This window comes from Neopelma chrysocephalum, unplaced genomic scaffold, assembly GCF_003984885.1.
Source record: "Neopelma chrysocephalum unplaced genomic scaffold, ASM398488v2 Primary Assembly neopelma1_84, whole genome shotgun sequence".
NCBI lineage: Eukaryota > Metazoa > Chordata > Aves > Passeriformes > Pipridae > Neopelma > Neopelma chrysocephalum.
In genome coordinates this window covers 5216687-5236954 of record NW_020897746.1, presented here as the reverse complement: position 1 = coordinate 5236954, position 20268 = coordinate 5216687, and the positions used below count along the sequence as shown (strand labels likewise).

The following is a 20268-nucleotide window of genomic DNA, read 5'->3' as shown; positions in this document are numbered from 1 at the left end:
CCCAAATGGCTTTGAATTAGTGTGAAGTGGCCTAGCAGGCTCCTGTTCTCATTAAATTCCAGCATTCCTTGTGTTTGCTCTGGAAAATGGATATGGGTTACATTACTTTTCCTGACTGCCCATAGTAAATCTGTTTAGTTTCCTGGATGAGCACTGGTGGTCACTCACAGCTCTCCATTGCTTTGCACCATTTCTTGATGTCAGTCACCAAGAGAGGTCAGGAAGGCTGACCTGTGTGGAATGTGGCAGATAAAGCTGGTCTTACAGGACACAGTGTTTGTGTCAGACTTTGAAATTGTGCTGAGCAGTTGGTTTACAGAGTGGAAGTTGATGTGGAGTGATGGAGTGTGTTGTATTGACTGACTAAGCTGTGCTTATGCAGAGTTATTTATAATCTTAACATCAAGAGCTGCTTGGGCTACTGTTTTCAGGATATTTCTCTTTCACCTTGTTACACTTCTGCTTATCCTGCCTGTGGAGCCAGGGGTACTTGCAATATATTCATCCTTAGGCTGTTGTTCAGCAAATCTCACCTGTGTCTGAATGCTTTTCAAGAGAAAAAGCTGACTTCACGTGCTGTATTTCAGACTGCCATGCCATATTTACCAGCTGGCTTTTATCTCTGTACCACAGTGCTCATGAAACATGCTGATGATCATGATTTTTCTTTCTCTCTACCAGACTGTGGAACATGGATTTCCCCACCAGCCCAGTGCTCTGGGCTATAGCCCATTTCTCCGCCTTATGGCCATCGGGACACGATCAGGAGCCATCAAACTGTATCTTTTGAACAACTTGGGCTGGATTTCTCCAACCCAGTCAGAACGTGCAACTTTGAAGAAGTTTGAAAAGTTGAACTAAGTATAAATTTGCAGGCAAAGGTTACTGGAACGTTGAAAGAGTTTGCCAAGATTCAATGTGATTTTGGTCTGATCAGGGTGGGATTATCCTTCTGAGAGCTGAGCTACAGCTCAACCAGAAGCTGAGCTGATGCAGATATTAAACAAGACTCTGCTTTTGCTATGCAGAAGGTCAGACTAGATCTGGCCTAAGTTTAGCAATCCTTCATGTTGTAAATTCCAGGGTTGTTTAAATATTTGGGGCAGGGTTCCTTTTTTTTTTTCCTGAAGCAATTCTATTTCAAAGGTTAAAGCTAAACTCAGAAATGCTTTCAAGCTTCCAGAGTTTTTGACCATCCAGGAATTAAAGATCTAAACATTGAAGGTGGTAATTTTTTTATTTTTTTTTTTAAGCCAACGATGTCCAGTCTGATTTTTGTGTGTATGTGAGGCACTGAGGTGTTTCCCATGGCACAGTCCCAGCTGGGCAAGTTGTAAAACGGGCGTATCACCCAGCCCAGAAAGGAAAAGTTGGTGCTGTCTCTGCCAGCTTAATCATTCATTCCTGGTGTTGTTTGTGCTCAGAGGCTGGACTGCACATGCAGGCAGTAACCATCTGTCTCTTGGTTACAAATTAGTTAAGCAGGATTGGAGTGTCTGGGAAACCACGAAATATCCCTGAGAAAAAACAGGGTCCAGGCACCTCTTCTGCACATGCTGGAAGGAAGAAGTAAACTTCTGTGTTCTCCATAACCTGCCACAAGCATGTAAAATCAAAGTAGATTTGCACTGATTCCTTTCAGTCCAGATCACCAACAGTAAAACATGGTTTCAAACTAATCTCTTTTTCCTCTTGCTTGCTAGCAAGCTTCTTATCAATTAATTGTAGCTGTGGGTCACCTTAAATACTGTAGATCCTCAACCAACTCATCAGATACGGTGCTCCTGGGGTGGAGTTCATGGGTTTACATGAAGAAAACAACACTGTAATGCAGATTCACTTTATACCTGATCAGGTAAGTGTATTTTCAGTACCTCTGTGACTTATGTAGATCTCTCTTAAACAGGTGTTGATTTTATTCCAGGAAACTGGGCTCCTATATTCAAATGCTGCTTGTTTGGAAAAGGTTTATCCCAGTGTATTTTGTGCTCTCAGCAGTGCCTGTTGCTGTGGAGATGCTTGGTAAAACTAAAAAAGAAGCTTTAAACTAAAGAGTAGCTTTCTTGTTCATAACTGTTAGTCATTTATCTCCAGCAACATAGTGGGAATGGTAATAAGGCCAGGATAGTTCAAGCAATCTGCTGCAGAAGCAAGGACTTCCTTTTCCTTTTTTTTCTTTTTTTTTTTTTTCTTTTTGCAGCCTCCATTTTTTCAGTAGGGCTGAGTGATCTTTCCTGTGCATGACAGACAGAACAGGAGCTGCTGCTGAGCTGATTTAATTATTTTCAGGAGTTCAAAACAGCACTGCTCCTTGCCTGCTGTTAAGTTTGTTGCCTTTGTGTTTGGGGGTATTGAATCTTGCTCCTGGGGATTGCTGAACAGTTATTGCCACAAACTAAAAATAGGAAAGCAGAATTTTCCAATTGTCTGGTGACTGTCTGACCACTTTCCTTTCCCTTGACTGTCAGTCTGGTGTCTTGGCCACAGACTTTGTTGCCTGATGCCCCCAGTATAGCACAAGTGGCCTCTTTATGAGAGGGATTTAGTTCTTGAGGCGGTTTTGGGTGTCTGTTTGCTTAACTAATGGTATAAACTGAAACTCCCATGGGGAGTGTTGCACCAGGTGTGGCTGCAGCAGGTAAAATGCTTCAATTTGAACATCCAGCCAGCAGGGCTGGGCTCATAAAAGGATTCTGACACAACCCTCCAGAATGAGGTTGGACACTAAGAATGTGAGGAGTGTGGTGTAGCAGACTGTGTCAGCCCCACCCAAAGCTGGGGTGTGTTCAGCAAACCTGTGCTGAGCGAGGAGGAGGTGAGATACAGCCTGGGGCTGCACTGCTGGGCTTTACAGCCCTGGCTGATCTTCTCCAGGAGCCTAAAGCCTTGCCATCCCCCTCAGTGATAACCTGTGCCTCTGCCCTGTATACCTGGGTTTTTAGCCTTTAGGCTACTTCTTGTCTGCCTCCACCCCCCAAATCCCATTGCTGCAATGTTTATCCACTGCTGCAAAGAGCTGAGCCGGCTCCCCAGTCCTGTTTTAGCAGAGAGTTACAAACAGCAGCAACTTTACTGCTAAATTTACTGCGTTAGAGTTAATATTGTGATTCTGGAAAAAAGCATGTTGTGTGGTTTTGTAGTGCCAGCTGGTGACATTGCTGGATGACAACAGTTTGCATCTCTGGAGCCTGAAGCAGCACGGAGGAGCATCCGAGCTGCGGGAGGAGCATCGCTTCACCCTGAAGGGGCCACCAGGGTAAGCCCAAAGAGGGGTTTTGAGCCAGTTTGGGGATAAGCAAGTAAGACAATTCTACTATTTTTTTAAGATAGAGTTTGTCCTGTTCTTAACACCCTCTCACTCTGAATCCTTTGGAAGAGCATCCATGGAAACCAAACAGGAGTTGGCTAGGGCCTGGGAGACCAGCTTTTGAGAGTGTTGAACCAGTGTAAAGGGTGATATCTTTTAAAATACTGTGCATCCACTTCTGTGAGTATAGGAGCTGTTAAAGTTAGGTAAATCTAAGCACCCCTTAAGTCGGTGTTTAAAATACTCTTATAGTTTGAATTTCACTTGATTTTGCCAGTTTTAGGTGAGCTGCTTTCAGCTGCTTTAGGAACACTTAAGAGAGGGTTCTGTGAAAAGGAGTCTGGTTCTTTGTCCATGTGCTTGTCAAAGGTCTTTTGTCTTCGAGCTTGTTTTCCTCCTTCAAAAGAGCCATGCCTGGCTCAAAATCTCAGCCTATAAAACGACACCTGTGAATGTGTGATTTTTGGGGTGTCCTGCACTGGGCCAGGAGTTGGACTTGGTGATCCTGATGGGTCCCTTCCAACTCAGCACGTTCTGTGATTCCATGACTCCATGAAATGTCCGTGTCGAGTTGTTAGTCCTCTTAAATTCTGTATCTGCATCCCCAGGTCTCCACCGAGTGCCACACAGATAACAGCTGTCCTTCCCCATTCCTCACGGGAAGTCCTGTACCTTGGCACGGAGAGCGGCAACATCTTTGTGGTGGAGCTTCCGTCGTTCCGGGTGCTGGAGGACAGGACCATCACCTCGGAGGCTGTGCTGCAGCGGTGAGCGAGCAGACAGGGCTGTGCAGAGGTGGAATCCCATGAGCAGACACATCCTTTGTTCAAATGTCACCCGAGATTACGCGCTGGGGCCTCGCTGTTGTGTTAAGCATTGTCCAGGGCCGCGTGACTCCTCTGAAAGTAACTTTGGGTCCTGCTGTGTTAAGTAACAGTTTCTGTCCTGCTCAATTCCGGTACTGTCACTGTGGAGGTCCAGCATGTGGGCAGAGTGATACAGGAGGCACTTGGGGTAAATCTGCAAACTTTGTGCCCTTGTGTTTACTTAAAAAAAAAAAAAAAAAAAGTTGATGTTTAGCTGTAATTACCTGTTTATTTTTTCGACCACTGGCAGAACTTCTGATGCTGCTTTGTCCAAATGAGGATTTTGTCGCTCTGGAGATTCAAGTGCTGCTGAAAACTGTGCTCCTTCATGTCTTTGTTTCCCACTGACATTTCCATCTTACCTTTATTCTGTAAGGGAATAGGGTGGGTGATTCAGACTGTCTTTACACTTCTGGGATGCAGACCGTGGAATTCATTGTAAACCTTGGCCTTTCCCTGAAGAAAATAGTACTGGGTGCATGTCCACATGGCAGGCCTGGTGTGAGGTCTTACATTAGATTTTTCTGCTGCTTGAAGGATTTGTGGAAAGACTGCACTTACCTGTTTGAACTTTCTGTTGCCTAATTTCTCATTCTTACACCTTTTAATACAGTCATTTTATGTTGTGCCTGGAATGAGCTTTTCTTGGTTTTCTCTTCTGCAGGATACCAGAAGATAACTGTAACAGGAGATCGTGTGAATTGGTAGAAGCCCTTCGAGAACATCCTAAGAACCCTGACCAGATCCTTATTGGATACAGCAGGGGTTTGATTGTCCTCTGGGACCTGCAGAATAACAAAGTGATACACCATTTCCTGGGCAGCCAGGTATTAATTCAGTCCAGAGTCAGTTCAGCAGGGGAGGAAGGGCTCTCACCTCTCAGGGCACTCTGAAGACAAGTAGGTGCAGGGAGAGCCTGACAAAGCTGCTTTTTTAGTAAGGAAGAGTTGGTTTTGAGGGGGTAACAGCTCTCTGGAGAGCAGTCATTGTGTGCCTTTCTTTTCAGCAACTGGAAAACCTCTACTGGCAGAGGGATGGCAGTAAATTCATTAGTTGTCACTACGATGGAAGTTACACCCAGTGGCCAGTATCCAGTGACAACAGGCAGCCTGAGCCTCTGGAAAACACTGTGCCTTATGGTCAGTAAGTGAGGTTTAATTGTAACATACTTGTCTAAACTCAAACTAATTTTGAGCTTGTGTGGGATATTCAAGTCACATTCGCCCTAGTGTTTAATGGCAAAATGCAGAGCTGCCTTTTGAATGGGTCATGAGCCTGGACTGAGGGATTTCAGTCCAGCTTTTTTCTTGGATTTGAAACTCGTTTACATTGTTGAGGTCTGTCCACAACATGGAGAGCAAGTGTGTTGACAAAATTAGTGCCCCTTACGAAGAAAGGTGATGGTGATTCAGCTCATTGTTTCAGTGGGTGTCCTGTTCAGCAGGAGTTGCTTGGATCTTCTGTAATTAATAGTGAGCTGAGTGTATTTTTTTGTCGACCTGAGCAGTGATGAAATGAAGCCTCTGATTTGCTGAAACCCATCAAATGGGGATGACCTCATCTTTTCAAGCATAGAGAAGCTTCTAAAGCTCTATCACCTTTACATTAGTTTCAGGAATAGTTGTGTTTTCAACAATCCTTTCTAGTTAATCAGATTCTCCAACAGCACTTCCACTCCCTGTTAGCCATCAGAGGCTTCCCCCGAGTCTAAGCTGTGTTTTGCTGTGGTCAGTGTGTCCCAGAAGACTTTTCTGATGTGGCTTGGTCTAGGGAGGTGATGCTGGTGCCTACTAATTCAGGTGGCTGCCCTTGACATGGGTGAGGTGACCTGGGCAAAGTAGAATAAACAACTTCTTTCGTAAAGATGCCCTTCTTGAATTACAGAAAATGTCTGTTCTCATAGGTCCTTTTCCTTGCAAGGCCATCTCCAAGATTTACTGGCAGACAACAAAAAATGGGTGAGTTTGTGGTGTATCCCTTCACTCTCACGTGTTTAAAGGCATTTAGAGGGGGTAGCACACAATGCCATAGCAGCCCTTTAGAGTAACAACATAAAAACCTTTTGTCAGAGTTTGACTTGCCTCATGTCTTGGAAATTGTGCTCACTCCTCACTTCAGCACACACCACTCTAATTTTCTCTTTCTCTTAAGGCTTCCTTACATTATATTCCAAGGAGGGATGCCCCGGGCCAGCTATGGTGACCGGCACAGTATCTCTGTTATCCATGGCAGCCAGCAAACAGCCTTCGACTTCACATCACGGGTGATAGACTTCTTTATAATCTTCAGTTCAGAGCCTGCTGCAGGTATGTGAGGAAAGGGCATTACTGAGGAATTAGGGTGGCTGTGTAGGCATGTGGAAATCTGCCTGGTATAAATAGCATATGAAATGTGATAAGGAGGTCAGTTCTTTGGGGAGTTTCTGAGACTTTAAGAGAGAATCACAGAATCGTTTAGGTTGGAAAAGACCCTTCAGATTGAGTCCAGCTGTAAAAGATTTGCCATTTAAAGGTGAAGTGTAAAATACTGATATAAAGAATAAGCTATTTACAAATGCCATACATTCCTCAAAAAAAAAAAGCTATTCTATTAATGGGAGAAGATTTCTTGAGCTTATGTCTGTTTAAGCTGGACACTGGACATAACCAGGTCACGAAATGAGGATCTGAATATTGCTGTTTCAAAGAAAACACTTCAAAGAAAGCTAATAATTAAAAGCAGAATTTACTCCCACTGAGACACTGTTTCTTTTAATTACTGCCTGGATTTATGGCTGGAGCTCTGGGTAATAAAGCAGCAAAGGGTGACATAGAACCAAGGGTCATTATATAGACAACTTAATTTCGTTACTACTGGTGAACATGAATGTAAACCATTTGAAAACTGAATAGCTTTCATTCCTCGGATTGTATGGAGCTTGTCAGATTCTTGCTTCTGTTGAAGATCTCTCTTGCCCTTATTTCCACAGTAACTGTAACATTCTTCTTTTTATAAGCATCTTCCAAGTGTGCAGAGCCTACAGCTTACACTGCCATTAAATTTGTTCAGTACCTAAAATTTAATACCTTTTTAGTGTTAAAGAATGAGACCCTTTTACTTTCTGTGAAATTGTTAGAGTTGTGATTCTAGATGACAGAACAAAAGTCTTAAAGATGAAAGAAATCTGAGGTTTTTTTATGTAAGAGTTTGACTACTTAAAGTTCAGTTTCTGGATATGATTAGAAATCCTTTAGGATGAAGTAACTAAACTAACAGGCTCTATATTTATACTTCCCAAGGATTGAATTATCTCGTTAACACGAATTCTAGTGGGTTCAGACAGCAGCTGCTGCAGGAAGCTGAAGCTTTTGCACTTAGATGAGGAAGTTTTTTTACAATAAAATGAGGTTTCTGTGGTTGACAAGCTTCCTTGTGGCTGATTGCCTAAGCTTAGTGGATCTACGTGGCTTGCCTTGTTTGCCCCTAAGCAAAGTCTTCCCTGCAATGGCAATACGAAGGTATTAATTGTATACCAAAGCCACTTAATTTAATAAGCACAAAGCTTGTGCACTGCAGCATGGTCGGAGCTGGTGACTTTCCACTACCCTGAATATGCTGTGGAAACAATTTTTAGAAGACTGGCCCTTCCTGTTTTCTTTCCTTTTTTTTTTTTTTAAATTAGGTGGATGAGTGTATGGCAATCATGACAAATTCTAGTGTGCTTGCTACTTCAGCAACTTAAAATAGATTCTTGCCATACCAGCGAGCTCAGACGTGTGTCTTTGTGTCTTTGCAGGGAAAAAATTGTTGTTAAAACCAAGTACTTCTGGTTAACATTGACAGCAGCAGAGTGCAGGGCTGATCATGGGTAGTGTAGTAGAGGTGTGATATTATTTATTTTATTCAGAACTCCTGGGGGCAACTGCAAACAATGGCACTTAGGGAAGGAAAGTAAAACTGAACAGAAAACATTTTTTCATGAAGAAACCGAACTAATTAATGATGTGTTATGGCTGGGGCTGGTCAGAGCTTTACATTCACTCAGATTTCTGAGCTCTATTAATTGTTACTGGTGTGAACTGATCTGTGGTTTTGCTTTTCCCCACCAATTGCTGCTGTGCCTGTCTCAAGAACCTTACTGTCATAACGTCCTTGTATACTGAATTTTTTTCTTCACTCAAGATTTTTCATTGTAACTAGAATTAAAATTCTTGTTTGCATCAGATGTCATCAGTCAAGTTCCATTAACATGTTTCTTTTGTAATCATGCCTAATATACATAAGAATTATTAGATGATATACACACTCTTTGAAAAGAAAGTCCAGATGATGTGTCACAACATATGAGAAGCAGAGAAAATGAGAAGTAAGAGAGCTGAATTGTAAATACTTGTCAGCTCAGGCAGAGGAGCATTGTGCAGAACTCAAGGCATTAGCATGTTTAAGCAGCTTAGCCTGGATGGACTGTGGTCCTAACGCAGCACTAAATGGGTCACTGCTGGGGTGTATGCATGTCTTTCCACCCAATGCTGTTGATTAGCTGTAAGTAAAGTCTTTGGAATTCTGGCTGTTACAATAACAAACATGAACTTGTGTTATTTAACCACGTGTGTTGATAACAGATTTTTTTTATCCTACAGTGGAATCTGTCAGAGGTCACTCTGGCGGTCCCAGGAATGATGTAAAGAAACTTGAATTTGCAGTAAATCTGTTAGTGTCTTTAAATCCATTAATACTAGTGCCTTGATAGGCCCAGTTAAGCCTAAGCCCAGAAGCATTTAAGGTTTTTCCAGCAAAAATGTTTATGTGAAGCTCTGTGATAACAGTTTTCAAAGAAGCCTCACAGGAAGTTTGTTCCTGTTAACGTTGGAGGGCCAGTTTTGTCAGCCTCAGTAAATCCTGTTTCTGCAGAGTTCGATGACCCTTCTGCCATGGTGGTGCTGGCAGAAGAGGAGCTGGTGGTTATAGACTTGAAAACTGCAGGCTGGCCAGCAGTCCACCCTCCATACCTGGCTTCTCTGCACTGCTCAGCCATCACCTGCTCACACCATGTCTCCAACATCCCACTGAAGCTGTGGGAGCGGATTATCAGTGCCGGGAGCAAGCAGAACATCCACTACTCCAGTATGGTATGGCACCTTTAATGTGTTCCCAGGGGTGTTCCCGTGTGTTTTAGACCAGCAGGGCTGCCCAGAGTGTGGGTGGTCTGTGCTGCTGACGGGCTGTGGAGGGATGAGTCCCACCAGACGCTGTCCTGCCTCTTAATAGGGTCGAGAGAGGCTTTTTCCCAGAGCACCACCAATACAGTGACTCACTCTGGGGAATTAAAATGTGTTATTTTTTTAAGCTTTGACAAGCCAGAGGGAAAGTCTGAGTGTTCCCAGCTGTCAGTGGTAACAAAGTTCTCGTGTAAAAGCATGAAGCTTTCGGCACAGCTTCTTGAGGAGATGTGTGGAGTGTCTTCTAAAAAGCACAGTTGGTGTCAGAACGGGAACATCTAGTCCAAACAAAAGCTAACAGCGTGGACTGTTTCACTGCCACTTGCACTGAAGTTCATGTTCTCCTGCTGACTTTATATTCTTTTCACACTGTCACTGCCTAGGGAGTCACAGTCTTCTCTTAATGTGTTTGTAGCCGTGGCCGATTGATGGTGGCACCAACATAGCTCCAGATCCTCCGCAGAGGGACTTGCTGCTAACAGGGTATGTACTGCACTGATAACAGCCAAGGAGCCCTTTCCAGTTTCGGTTCCCCCTTTTGAACTAACTGAGGCTTTCCCATGAGATTAAAGTTTGCTCATCTTGTAGGGAGAAGGCTGCAGCTTTACAGTGCAGCTTCCAAAAGCTGTGCTGCTGCCTTTGTAAAGCCAGCTCATTCTTCTGCTTGTGACACGTTGTGATGTCCACAGATAACCCAGAAATCTGGCTGATTTGTAGTTTTGATGTGTTATCCATTCCCCTCTCAAACAATGTAGGAGTGCAAGCAGTAATCAAAACTGCTTCAAAGGGAGCAGTGTAAAAGTGGAGCTTAATCTTGAAGGTTTTGAAGCATTTTCCCCACTACTTCACACTGCTCTGAGTCTCAAAGTAGAGGTTAGCTTGGGCTCCTCTCTGCTTTGATCAGCATGAACAGATCTAGCTAAGAGGTGGAAGTAGCTATCAAGAGATTGTCTCATTGCATAAAAATGTGTCATTTTCTTTTCAAAGCATTTCTGAGAATTTCAGTGGGCTGTTCCTAAGACTTCATTCTTGATGGAGCATGTTAGAAGCTCCTACCTTGTGTTGGAAGACTGTTGCCAATTTTCACCTGGAGAACTAAGATTAAAGCTTGATTTTATGTTCCTCAATTTTAATTTTTCCCCTCTGTCCCAGTAACAGCATTTTTGTCAGGATGAATTGTTCCTTCTATATGCTAAGCTTTTTTCCTTTTCCATTTTTTTTTGCATAATCTTAAATTGTGCAATGGTGTCAGATCACCGAGAACAAACTGGATTAAAAAAACCCCAACAATGTAAAACAAAACAAAACCCACCAAAAAACCCAAGAAGCCAAAAATCTTTCTCTTTGTAGTTTGTTCCTCAGTGTGGTTTGTTTTTTTGGTTGTTTTCCCCCTCTGTTTTGCCATCCACGTGCTGTTCTCCTGTGTGACGTGTTTCTGTAACCCCCCCACAGGCATGAAGATGGCACGGTGAGATTTTGGGATGCATCTGGTGTCTGCTTACACCTCCTTTACAAGCTGAGCACAGTGAGAGTGTTTCTCACGGATGCTGATCCCAATGACAACATGAACACCCTGGGTGAGGATGAGTGGCCTCCGCTTCGCAAGGTGAGGGAGGATGTTGCTTTTAGAAGCTTTCTGGAAACCTGAGGGTTTCTGATTCTTGTCCCAGTTAAAGACCAGCCACTCTCCATTCTCTCACTTAGGTTGGTACCTTCGACCCTTACAGTGATGATCCAAGACTTGGGATCCAGAAGATCTACCTGTGTAAATACAGTGGATACTTGGCTGTAGCTGGTACAGCAGGACAGGTATTGGAATGCAAACAGTCATCATGGATCTTGCTTGTAGTGCAGGTTGTCACAGTGCAACCCGGAGAGATGTTAAAATGTAAAATGCTCATTTCTCTAGTGGTAAATTGATCTGTTTTCTGGGAATTTCATGGTGCTCTGCTCTGGTGAGACCCCACCTGGAGCACTGCATGCAGCTCTGGGGTCCCCAGCACAGGAAGGACACCGACCCTTCAGAGGAGGCCACCGAGTTGATTAGGGGGATGGAGCACCTCTGCTGTGAGGAAAGGCTGAGAGAGTTGGGTTTGTTCAGCCTGGAAAAGAGAAGGCTTTGGGATGACTCAGCTGCAGCCTTCCAGTACCTGAAAGGAGCCGACAGGAAAGATGGAGAAGGACTTTATACAAGAGCATGTGGTGACAGGACAAGGGGGAATGGCTTCAACCTGAAAAACAGTATGTTTAGATTAGATATTATATAGGAAGAAATTCTTTACTGTGAAGGTGGTGAGGCAGTGGAACAGGTTACCTGGAGAAGCTGTGGATGCCCCATTCCTGAAAGTGTTCAAGGCCAGGTCGGATGGAGCTCTGAGCAACCTGGTCTGGTTCTCTGTCCATGGAAGGGGGTTGGAATGAGATGATCTTTAAGATCCCTTCCAACCCAAACCATTCTGTGATTTCTGCTTTCTCTAACTGGTATTTGAGGCATTATCTAATGTTGCTTATCTGCCCTGAGAGATGCTGTAGTTGTGCAGCTGCAGGGAAGGCCTGCAGCTTGGAGGACTTGCCTACATATCAAAAGTTGTAGCAAAGGTTGTCCTCTTCCTTTCAGGTACTGGTGATGGAACTGAATGATGAAGATGCAGAACATGTGGTGGACCATGCTGAAGCAGATCTGCTGCAGGACCAAGAGGGCTATCGGTGGAAAGGTCACGAGAAACTGAAAACTCGAGACGGACCTGTTCGATTTGAAGCTGGTTTTCAGCCTTTTGTCCTTGTCCAGTGTCAGCCACCGGCTGTGGTCACCTCACTGGCCCTGCACTCTGAGTGGAAGCTTGTGGCCTTCGGTACCAGTCATGGCTTTGGGCTTTTTGACCATCAGCAGAAGCGACTGGTCTTTGTCAAGTAAGTGCCATCTTTCCAGGAAGCCTGTAGTAATCCTTTGTTAATGATGTCCTGGAATTACTAACAAAGTAAGCTGTGATAAGCAATTTCTAAAGAGCAGTCACTGTAGCAAGAAACCCTGCCTTGTTGGATTCCATCCTTGAGGATCTTCAAGGACATATCAGTGTGTTCCGTCATTTGCGTGTGCCCTGTTGGACTCTTGGGAGTGGTTGCCACGTAACAGAAAGTGACCACGTGCCTCCTGTCTCCCTCTTCCAGGTGTACCCTGCATCCCAGTGACCAGTTGGCCTTAGAAGGCCCACTGTCCCGGGTGAAGTCCTTGAAGAAGTCCCTCCGTCAGTCGTTCAGGCGGATCAGAAGGAGCCGCGTGTCCAGTAGGAAGCGGCGAGGAGGTAGTGGAAATGCCTCAGAGGTGAGGGGTTCACCTTTTTGGGGTCCTGTCTGTTTATGTCTTGGAGCATGCAGAGTCCTGATGAGACTGCCTACTATCAAATCAGTAGCTATTGGCATAGGGGGAGAATGGCAGTTTCTGATGCTGCTCTCTGTTAGATAAAACAGTCAGATTTTTAGAGATCAGTTCAGAAGACGAGTTCACTGGTATGACAGTGCTGTCCCTTTCTGTTGCTGCTGCTTTCTTCTCCCTGCTGTGTCTGTCCCTGACTGACAATATGTGTGTATATCTTTGAAGGTGCAAGAAGCAAATGCCAAATTTGACCAGGACACATTGCAGGAAATGGAACTGGCTCCCGTCCAGCGGAAGATCGAAGCCCGGTCGGCAGAAGACTCTTTCACTGGCTTTGTGCGAACCTTGTATTTTGCTGATACCTTCTTGAGAGACAGTGAGTACAAAAAGCATCTCTCTCTTCTTCCAAATGTTTTTTTTTTTCACTTCTTCTGCCAAGGAGTGTGTTAGGATTTACTGCCAGGAAAACTCGGCACCCCCTGTGTCCTACTTTGTGCAATGCTGAAAAACTAATATAGAACAAGAGCATATGTTGTCATGCAGAATTGTTATATAGCCATTCTGGCTGCTGGCTAATGCCAGGCAAGTGGTAGTTCGTCTTTGAATGAAGCCTTTATGTGTGGTTTTCAAATGTACTGGAATGGCATCTGACACTTTAGATTCAGTTTTGCCTTCTCTCATTGCTCTGAAGTTCACTCCTGTCCCCAGCAGAACCTTTTAATTTTGGTGGAAGTGGTGGCTGGTTGTACATCAGAGCCCAAACTGATGTGTTACACAAGTTTACTCTGCTCATGTGTGATATTAATATGTGAAAAATGGATGCAGCAATTGTGGTGGCTCATGGAAGCAGCACTCTTTCCTTTGCTCACATGCCATGTCCTTTTTCAGGGCTGCTGGTGGGCATGTATTGGGAGAAGAAGTGCTAAGAACCTGTAGTTTCCTTGGCAAGTCTGCCCTAATATAAAGATATTTAGGATGTAAACAGAGGGGGAGGATGTGTATAGCTGGGGACAGCAGGTATCCAGGGATGTCACAGGTGGTGTCCTGCTCATGGGCCTTTTTGTTGCTCCAGGCTCCCGCCACTGCCCGTCCCTGTGGGCCGGCACCAACGGAGGGACCGTCTACGCCTTCTGTTTACGTGTTCCCCCAGCAGAGAGGAGGATGGATGAGCCTGTCAGGGCAGAGCAGGGTAAGTGTCCCTTGGGAAAGCACAGCTCCAGTGGATCTGAACCATCACTCACAGGAGTTACGTACAGAAAAGCTCAATTATTGCTGTTTATCAGTGAGAGTGGAGCCAAGTGTGGCAGTGTCTGAGCTAAGCAGTGCTCACTCTAGTGAATGAACTGGAGAGGGGAGTGAGTTTCAGCACTGCTTGACATTCCTCAGCCTCATTTCCTACTCACTTCAGAAATCTAAATATGCGTCAGCTGTCACTGAAATCTACCATCAAGCCTCAGTGCACACAGCTGGACCTGTTGTCTTTATGTAACAATAGTTGCTGTTTAACACAAAACAGTCCAGTTTGAATGCCCTTTAAGTACTAAATCTTTTTAGGCAGCATTTCTGTAATCACAGTATGTAGGTCTCCAGCCCTGAGAGGAAGTGAGTGAGTTTCTAACAGTGTCTCTGACTAGACTCCTGTTTGTTTTCTCTGTTTGTTTTCCCTCCTTATCTTGCCTGTCTAGCCAAAGAGATTCAGCTGATGCACAGGGCTCCTGTTGTGGGGATACTTGTCTTGGATGGACGCAGCACTCCCCTCCCAGAACCTCTAGAAGTAGCACATGACCTTTCCAAGAGTCCTGATATGCAAGGCAGCCATCAGCTGCTGGTGGTATCTGAAGAGCAATTTAAGGTAGGTATCACCTATTTAGGAAAGGAGGTGCATGTGGCCCATGCATGAAATCTGCTGAAGCTCTGGGCAGAGAACCCTTGGGAGTGCTTATTCTTGTGTCCTCAATAACAGCCCTGGGACAGCACTTCTGTTTGGTGCAGTCCATAAATCAGGTGTCTGCTGGAAAACTGGGTACTCAGCACATGCTGAACATAGAAATTTTATGCCTGTATTACAGTCTGGTCTTTGGACAAGGCTGCTTCTGCTTTCGGGGAAGAGATTTTGCTGTGGTTTTTGCAGAAGCAGGAATCAATAGGTATTTCTCTGAAGTAGCTGAAAAGCTTCTTGTTTTGCACACTAACTAGTCAAACCCTGTTCTCTTTCTGTTATAGCTTGTAGCCAGATATGGAGGGGTTTTGAAAAAACTAGGGGAGAAGCGCAGTGTGCAGCCTGAGGGGTAAAACTAATGTCAGAACAGAAACTGGTTCTCACACTGACTGTGCCTGATTCCTTCTTGTCCCATGAGCAGGGGGGTGACTCGAGTTACACCTCTTTGTATTCACTGTGAATGAAAACGTTGTTGGGGGGGAGCAGCAGATGTCCTGGGGAGCTGCTGCTGCCTTTGTGCAGGAAGGAGGCGCCAGTGTCTTGTTTCTGTTGACAGGTATTCACCTTACCCAAGGTCAGCTCCAAACTGAAGCTCAAGCTGACAGCCCTGGAGGGCTGTAGGGTACGAAAGGTGACAGTTGCAAACTTTGGCAGCTGCAAGACCGACGATTACAGCGAGAATGACCTGGCTGTCCTGACTAACCTGGGAGACATTCAGATCATCTCGCTGCCCTTCCTCAAGTTACAGATCCGCTACCCCTGCATCCGCAAGGAGGATGTGAGTGGCATTGCATCCTGTGTCTTCACCAAATATGGCCAAGGTAAGGTGGGCTTCTCCCAAACCATCTACCTCTGTTGTGTGTTTGAGACAATGGAAAGGGGCTTAGTGTTTAATGTACACATGTGAATATTTCATAAATGTGTCTGTCTTGTGTTTCTGGCCAGTACCAGTTGCCAACAGGTACAGACATGAATAAACAGAAGCAGAAGTGAGTTTATTCCATTACTGTTAATGGATATGGTGGTTTTCAGCTCACAGGTTGGATGTGCCGCATAGGTACCCTTCCACCTGACCACCCTCCTCTTTTCTGGAGTGAAGGGAATGGCTCTCTAAGCAGCAAGCACTGGATAAATGGCTGCATTATGCCTCCTATACATGTCTGTGGCTGAACACTCACACTGCAAGACTGCAATCCAATGTCCTATGTCTGCTGAAGATGGATCACTGCTCTTCAGTTCATTTTTTGCATCTTTCTGTACTGTTTTTCCTAAGTGTCCACAGAAGTATACAGTTCTCTCTCAGCATAATCTTAAATTGCACAGTCTCTAGGCTAACCAGTCCTTGGGGTAATACCTTCCTCAGTGATCCCTCCTTGTGTAGATAGGAGGAAATGCAAACCCTTTGTGCCAAGCGTAGAGCATGCCTAGATCTGTTCTATTTTGGATCACCTTTAGATCTGTAACCGTATTCTTGGGCTTGAGAATTGCTTATACATTCCCAATCATCTGTAGGTTTCTATCTGATCTCGCCGTCGGAGTTTGAGAGGTTTTCCCTCTCTACCAAGTGGTTGGTGGAGCCCCGGTGCATCGTGGACATGCCAGAAGTGACAACCAACAATCATGTGCACAACAAGTCTGGCGTGGAGAATGCTGCAAGGAAATCCAGGTAAAATCTGGAAATGTAACCTCCTCCCTGATGGTTTTCCCACCTGGAGTGCATCTCACCTTGAATATTGTGACAGTTTTGGGCACTGCAGTATAAGAAAGATATGAAGCCATTGGAGAGTGTCCAAAGGAGGGTAGTGAAGATGGGGAAGGGGCTTGAGGGGAAGCTGTGTGAGGAGCAGCTGAGGGCAGGCACTTGATGTGCTCAGCTGGAGGAGACTGAGGGAAGACTTCACTGCAGTTACAACTTCCTTGTGAGGGGAAGAGGAGGGGCAGGCACTGAACTCTGCTCTGTGGGGACCAGGGACAGGACCCAGGGAATGGCCTTAAGTTGTGTCAGATGAGGTTTAGGTTGAATATTAGAAAGAGGTTCTTCCCCCAGAGGGTGGTTGGGCACTGATCAGGCTCCCCAGGGCAGTGGTCACAGCACCAAGGCTGCCAGAGCTTCGGGAGGGTTTGGCTGATCCTCTCAGGTGCAGGGTGTGACTCTTGGGGATGGGCCTGTGCAGGGTGAAGAGTTGGACTCTGATCCTTGTGGGTCCCTTCCAACTCAGCATATTCTGTGATTTGCTAGGACAAAGCAGGGGAGCATTGGAATTTGTATCCCTAAGCTGGAGTCACAAACCTAAAGCAAGCTCCAGCTTGCTTTGCTCGTTCCCAAATGCTGTGTCTGACACGTGGCTCTCACTTCAGGGGCTCTGTGTTACTGGTGAGGCTGAGCTGTCACTCTGTGAAGGGAAATCCAGTGTTCCTCCTTTCCCCTTGGAGCATTAGCAAGTAACAGCAGATCTGAAACTCATGGAGATCCTTACAGGAATTTTATTCTGAAAGTTTAACAATGTTCTGTGGTGCCTGCAGACTTCTACATCACCAGCATGTGGTGAAGCCCTTCCTACATTCAGCAGACTATTTAGTTGACATGCACTGGAGCTTCTTGCAGCTGCCAAGAGTGTACAGGAATTCTCTGCACCCCTGTGCCTCAGTGTCAGTGATTGTTTTCTGCTTCCTTTCCTTTTTTAGGGGACCAGGAAAGAGTCCATGTGACTACGGAGAAGATGGTAAGCAAAAAACTTAATTGTACTAAGGGTAGCATGGTGATGTGTAACCCCTGAAACATCTTTCCTATTGCTACAGCTGATATTTTTATACCTGAGACAGGGGAAAGTAAGGAGGGATGTGAGGGAAACTGGACACAGTAGTTGATAGCTCTGAAGTGATTGCATGTGGCAAAATTACCTTAAAGGATAGAACAGAATTTTTGCTGGAGGGAAGAGGCATTTGGGAGGGTAAAGTCTGAAGTTCGTCATGAGATCTTCTGTTATCCAAACTAGTATTGCTGGAAAATACAGTTCAGTGTGTGAGAGACTTCAAGGATTAGTTGTGAAGCATTCAGGAAAGTCAAAAGATACTTAAAAGGGGGGAAAGAAATCCAGTTCCATTGTGGGTTTCCAAAATTGCACTTATTTCATAAAAAGGGGGAAATATTGTTAGCTAAAAGCTTTTTTTCTTACTCTTTTTTTTTAGAAAGGAAGTCTGGGAGGCTGATGGAACATGCCTTACTCAATGATGAAAGTGAGTGAGATAAAGTCTTGCTACTGAGAGGGCAGGTGCCTTTCTGTGTGGGAAAAGAAGAAAGCTGCTGGGAACTTTATGGGTTCCGGTAGTCAGTTCCAAGGGATCTGCAATTACTGGTAGAAATGCTGGGTTTTCTTGTGTCCTGGAAATGGAGGGTTGGACAGATACCCATGCCCTCAGGCAGGGGTTGTTCCATAGAGCTGCATTCCCTGCTGAGATAAGAGCAGGATCTTTATTTGCAATAGGACTTCTGTAAAATGTCAGCTGGAACAGACAGTTCCTTTGGGGCTCTGGTACAGAGGGACTGGCAATATTTCCTCTGGCAAATGATTCCTTCAGTCCTGTGTGCCAGCTTGTCCAGTACAAACCTGGTGCAGCTGAAGAGGCAGTGATGGTACAAGGTCTGACCTCTGTGTTGTGGGAGGCAGGTTTTGGAGGCTGTTCAGTGGAGAGGTGGAATGTGGTCAGGCTGCTACCTGAAAGTAGATCCTCACTGGTTTGGCTCACTGCTTTAACCCTCTGCTTTCCAGAAGTGCTGAAGGAGATCCAGAGTACTCTGGAGGGGGGCAGAGGGTGAGTATCAACCAGATTCTGTTCCTAATGGCTGGGGCTGGCAAGGGATGGGAGTTGGAGTTGAAAACAGGGGGATGCCCAATGTGATGACAGGGATCCTTTTGCTGGAATCTGGTCACGTGTGTGTCCCCCAGGCTACCAAAGGGCAATAATGAGAGGCAGGTTCTCTTTCACATGCTGTCCCTTGACGTTTTTTTATGAATAATGCTTTGTCTCTTTCTCTCCGAAAAGCAGGAGAGATCACATTCCCACATCCCAAAGGAACAGGAGTCTGAGTATTCGCATACAGGTTTCTATTTGTGATCTAAGGGCAGGCCACACGGGCTTAGTTGGTCAAGGATGGGACTCTGGAGTTTTAATCCTGGCTTGACACTGTCACTTGGATGTGTTCAGTGCCTCTGCTCCCATTCTGTCTGTACCATAGAGCTGAGCTACCACCATGGGTGCGGGGCTTTGTCTTACCTCCCTGGAACACTGATGTTCAGGTGACAGGGGGCTACCAAGTGTACACAAAGGACTACTGTCTGCAACGGATGCAGGAGGCTTGGTGGGATTGGTAACTGCTGGTGTGTAAGGATCAGTGACTGCCTGACCTGCTCTGCTCTGCACACTTCCTCTGGACACTACCTCATCCTGGTCTTCTGTCAGCATCTGGGAGTGGATGGGATGAGACTGCACTGCAATAAGGAAATCTTTTTCTTGTGTCATTGCAGGAGCTATGCAGAAAGAAATTCGGCAAGAAGTCCGTTAGGACATGGACTAAGTAATGGAGGAGGTAGGTGAGGCTAGAGATATTTGAGGCCCAGTGAAGTAGCCAGAGGAAGCAGAAAGTAAAATGAAATTTCTGTGTAAGATTCAGCTTATTGAAATGCTTTGCAATAGTGCAGAAATCTGACCTGAATTTTCAGGATGGGAAAATTGCTGAGTGGGTGAGTGGTGTATGAGCACTGTTCAGCTCCTTATGTGCCACACAAGTAAATGTGCTGCCTCAGTGTTAAAGGAAGAGCTGAAAATCCTTTGAAGGCTCCTGCCTGACTCTTAACCACAAAGCGAGCTGGCAAGGCAGCCAGAGCTCACAGCAACAACCTGAGTGTATTAACTCATGAGCTCTCATTAGCTTTCACCTTTTGGTTTTTTGGTTTTTTTTTAATGGCTTTTGCTTTTTTTCATCCTAAAGCAGATTGACCAGAATTCATCAAGGACTTCCCGGCATTGGATTGAGTGCCATAACACTACTGATTGGGCAAACCGTCCCTGGGGAGAAGGCACCAGTGCTCCCAGTGTCACAGACTGGTGAGAGCTGCAGCTTGGCACGACTGTGCCTTGCTGCCTCTGCCTCCCCTCTAGTGCCTCTTTAGAGACCTCTCCTCGTGGAGCCCGCCTTGCATTAGGACAGAAGTGGATCGCCAGGTCTGATGCACCACAAGCCTCTGAGTACATCCAACATTCAAATGTTTGCACATTTCTCTTTTCTACTGGGCTGGGTTTTAAATTATAAATGTTTTACTGCCTCGGTGCAGGATTTTAATAAACGCACACTGTTACCTCCAACTTGGTTTAAAATTATTTTTTTTTTTGTACAATTTTTTAAAAATCTTATGGGTATTTCAGTTTTAACGGAAACATTTAGAAATCTACTTTTTAAAGAAAACGTTAAATAATATATGCTAGATTCCTGTGACTGCTGTTTGTGGTATCTGAATGAGTAATTTTGGGGTTTGTTTGTTATGGTACTGTTAACTGGCTTTATGGATTTGGGTAGAATCTATTTT

The 20268-nt window shown here is 45.1% G+C and overlaps 1 protein-coding gene across 5 annotated transcripts in view; it reads left to right on the top strand.

The window, feature by feature from the left end:
• LLGL2 (LLGL scribble cell polarity complex component 2) overlaps positions 1-20047 on the top strand; it is a 33173-nt gene extending 13126 nt beyond the window's left edge. For 4 of the 5 annotated variants that reach the window (XM_027691731.1, XM_027691729.1, XM_027691730.1 and 1 more), the window contains 24 exons: positions 682-779; positions 1774-1855; positions 3141-3256; positions 3916-4074; positions 4838-5000; positions 5180-5312; positions 6077-6131; positions 6325-6479; positions 9064-9281; positions 9787-9854; positions 10824-10977; positions 11076-11180; positions 11989-12281; positions 12540-12693; positions 12970-13120; positions 13817-13933; positions 14430-14596; positions 15240-15504; positions 16196-16349; positions 17369-17406; positions 17873-17920; positions 18454-18496; positions 19210-19271; positions 19674-20047. In XM_027691731.1, the coding sequence (XP_027547532.1) occupies positions 682-779; positions 1774-1855; positions 3141-3256; positions 3916-4074; positions 4838-5000; positions 5180-5312; positions 6077-6131; positions 6325-6479; positions 9064-9281; positions 9787-9854; positions 10824-10977; positions 11076-11180; positions 11989-12281; positions 12540-12693; positions 12970-13120; positions 13817-13933; positions 14430-14596; positions 15240-15504; positions 16196-16349; positions 17369-17406; positions 17873-17920; positions 18454-18496; positions 19210-19271; positions 19674-19681 (3006 nt within the window). In that variant the 3' untranslated portion in view covers positions 19682-20047. The remainder of the gene's footprint in view (positions 1-681; positions 780-1773; positions 1856-3140; positions 3257-3915; positions 4075-4837; positions 5001-5179; positions 5313-6076; positions 6132-6324; positions 6480-9063; positions 9282-9786; positions 9855-10823; positions 10978-11075; positions 11181-11988; positions 12282-12539; positions 12694-12969; positions 13121-13816; positions 13934-14429; positions 14597-15239; positions 15505-16195; positions 16350-17368; positions 17407-17872; positions 17921-18453; positions 18497-19209; positions 19272-19673) is intronic. The other variant, XM_027691728.1, reaches the window with a different exon arrangement.
• Positions 20048-20268: the final 221 nt, after the last annotated feature.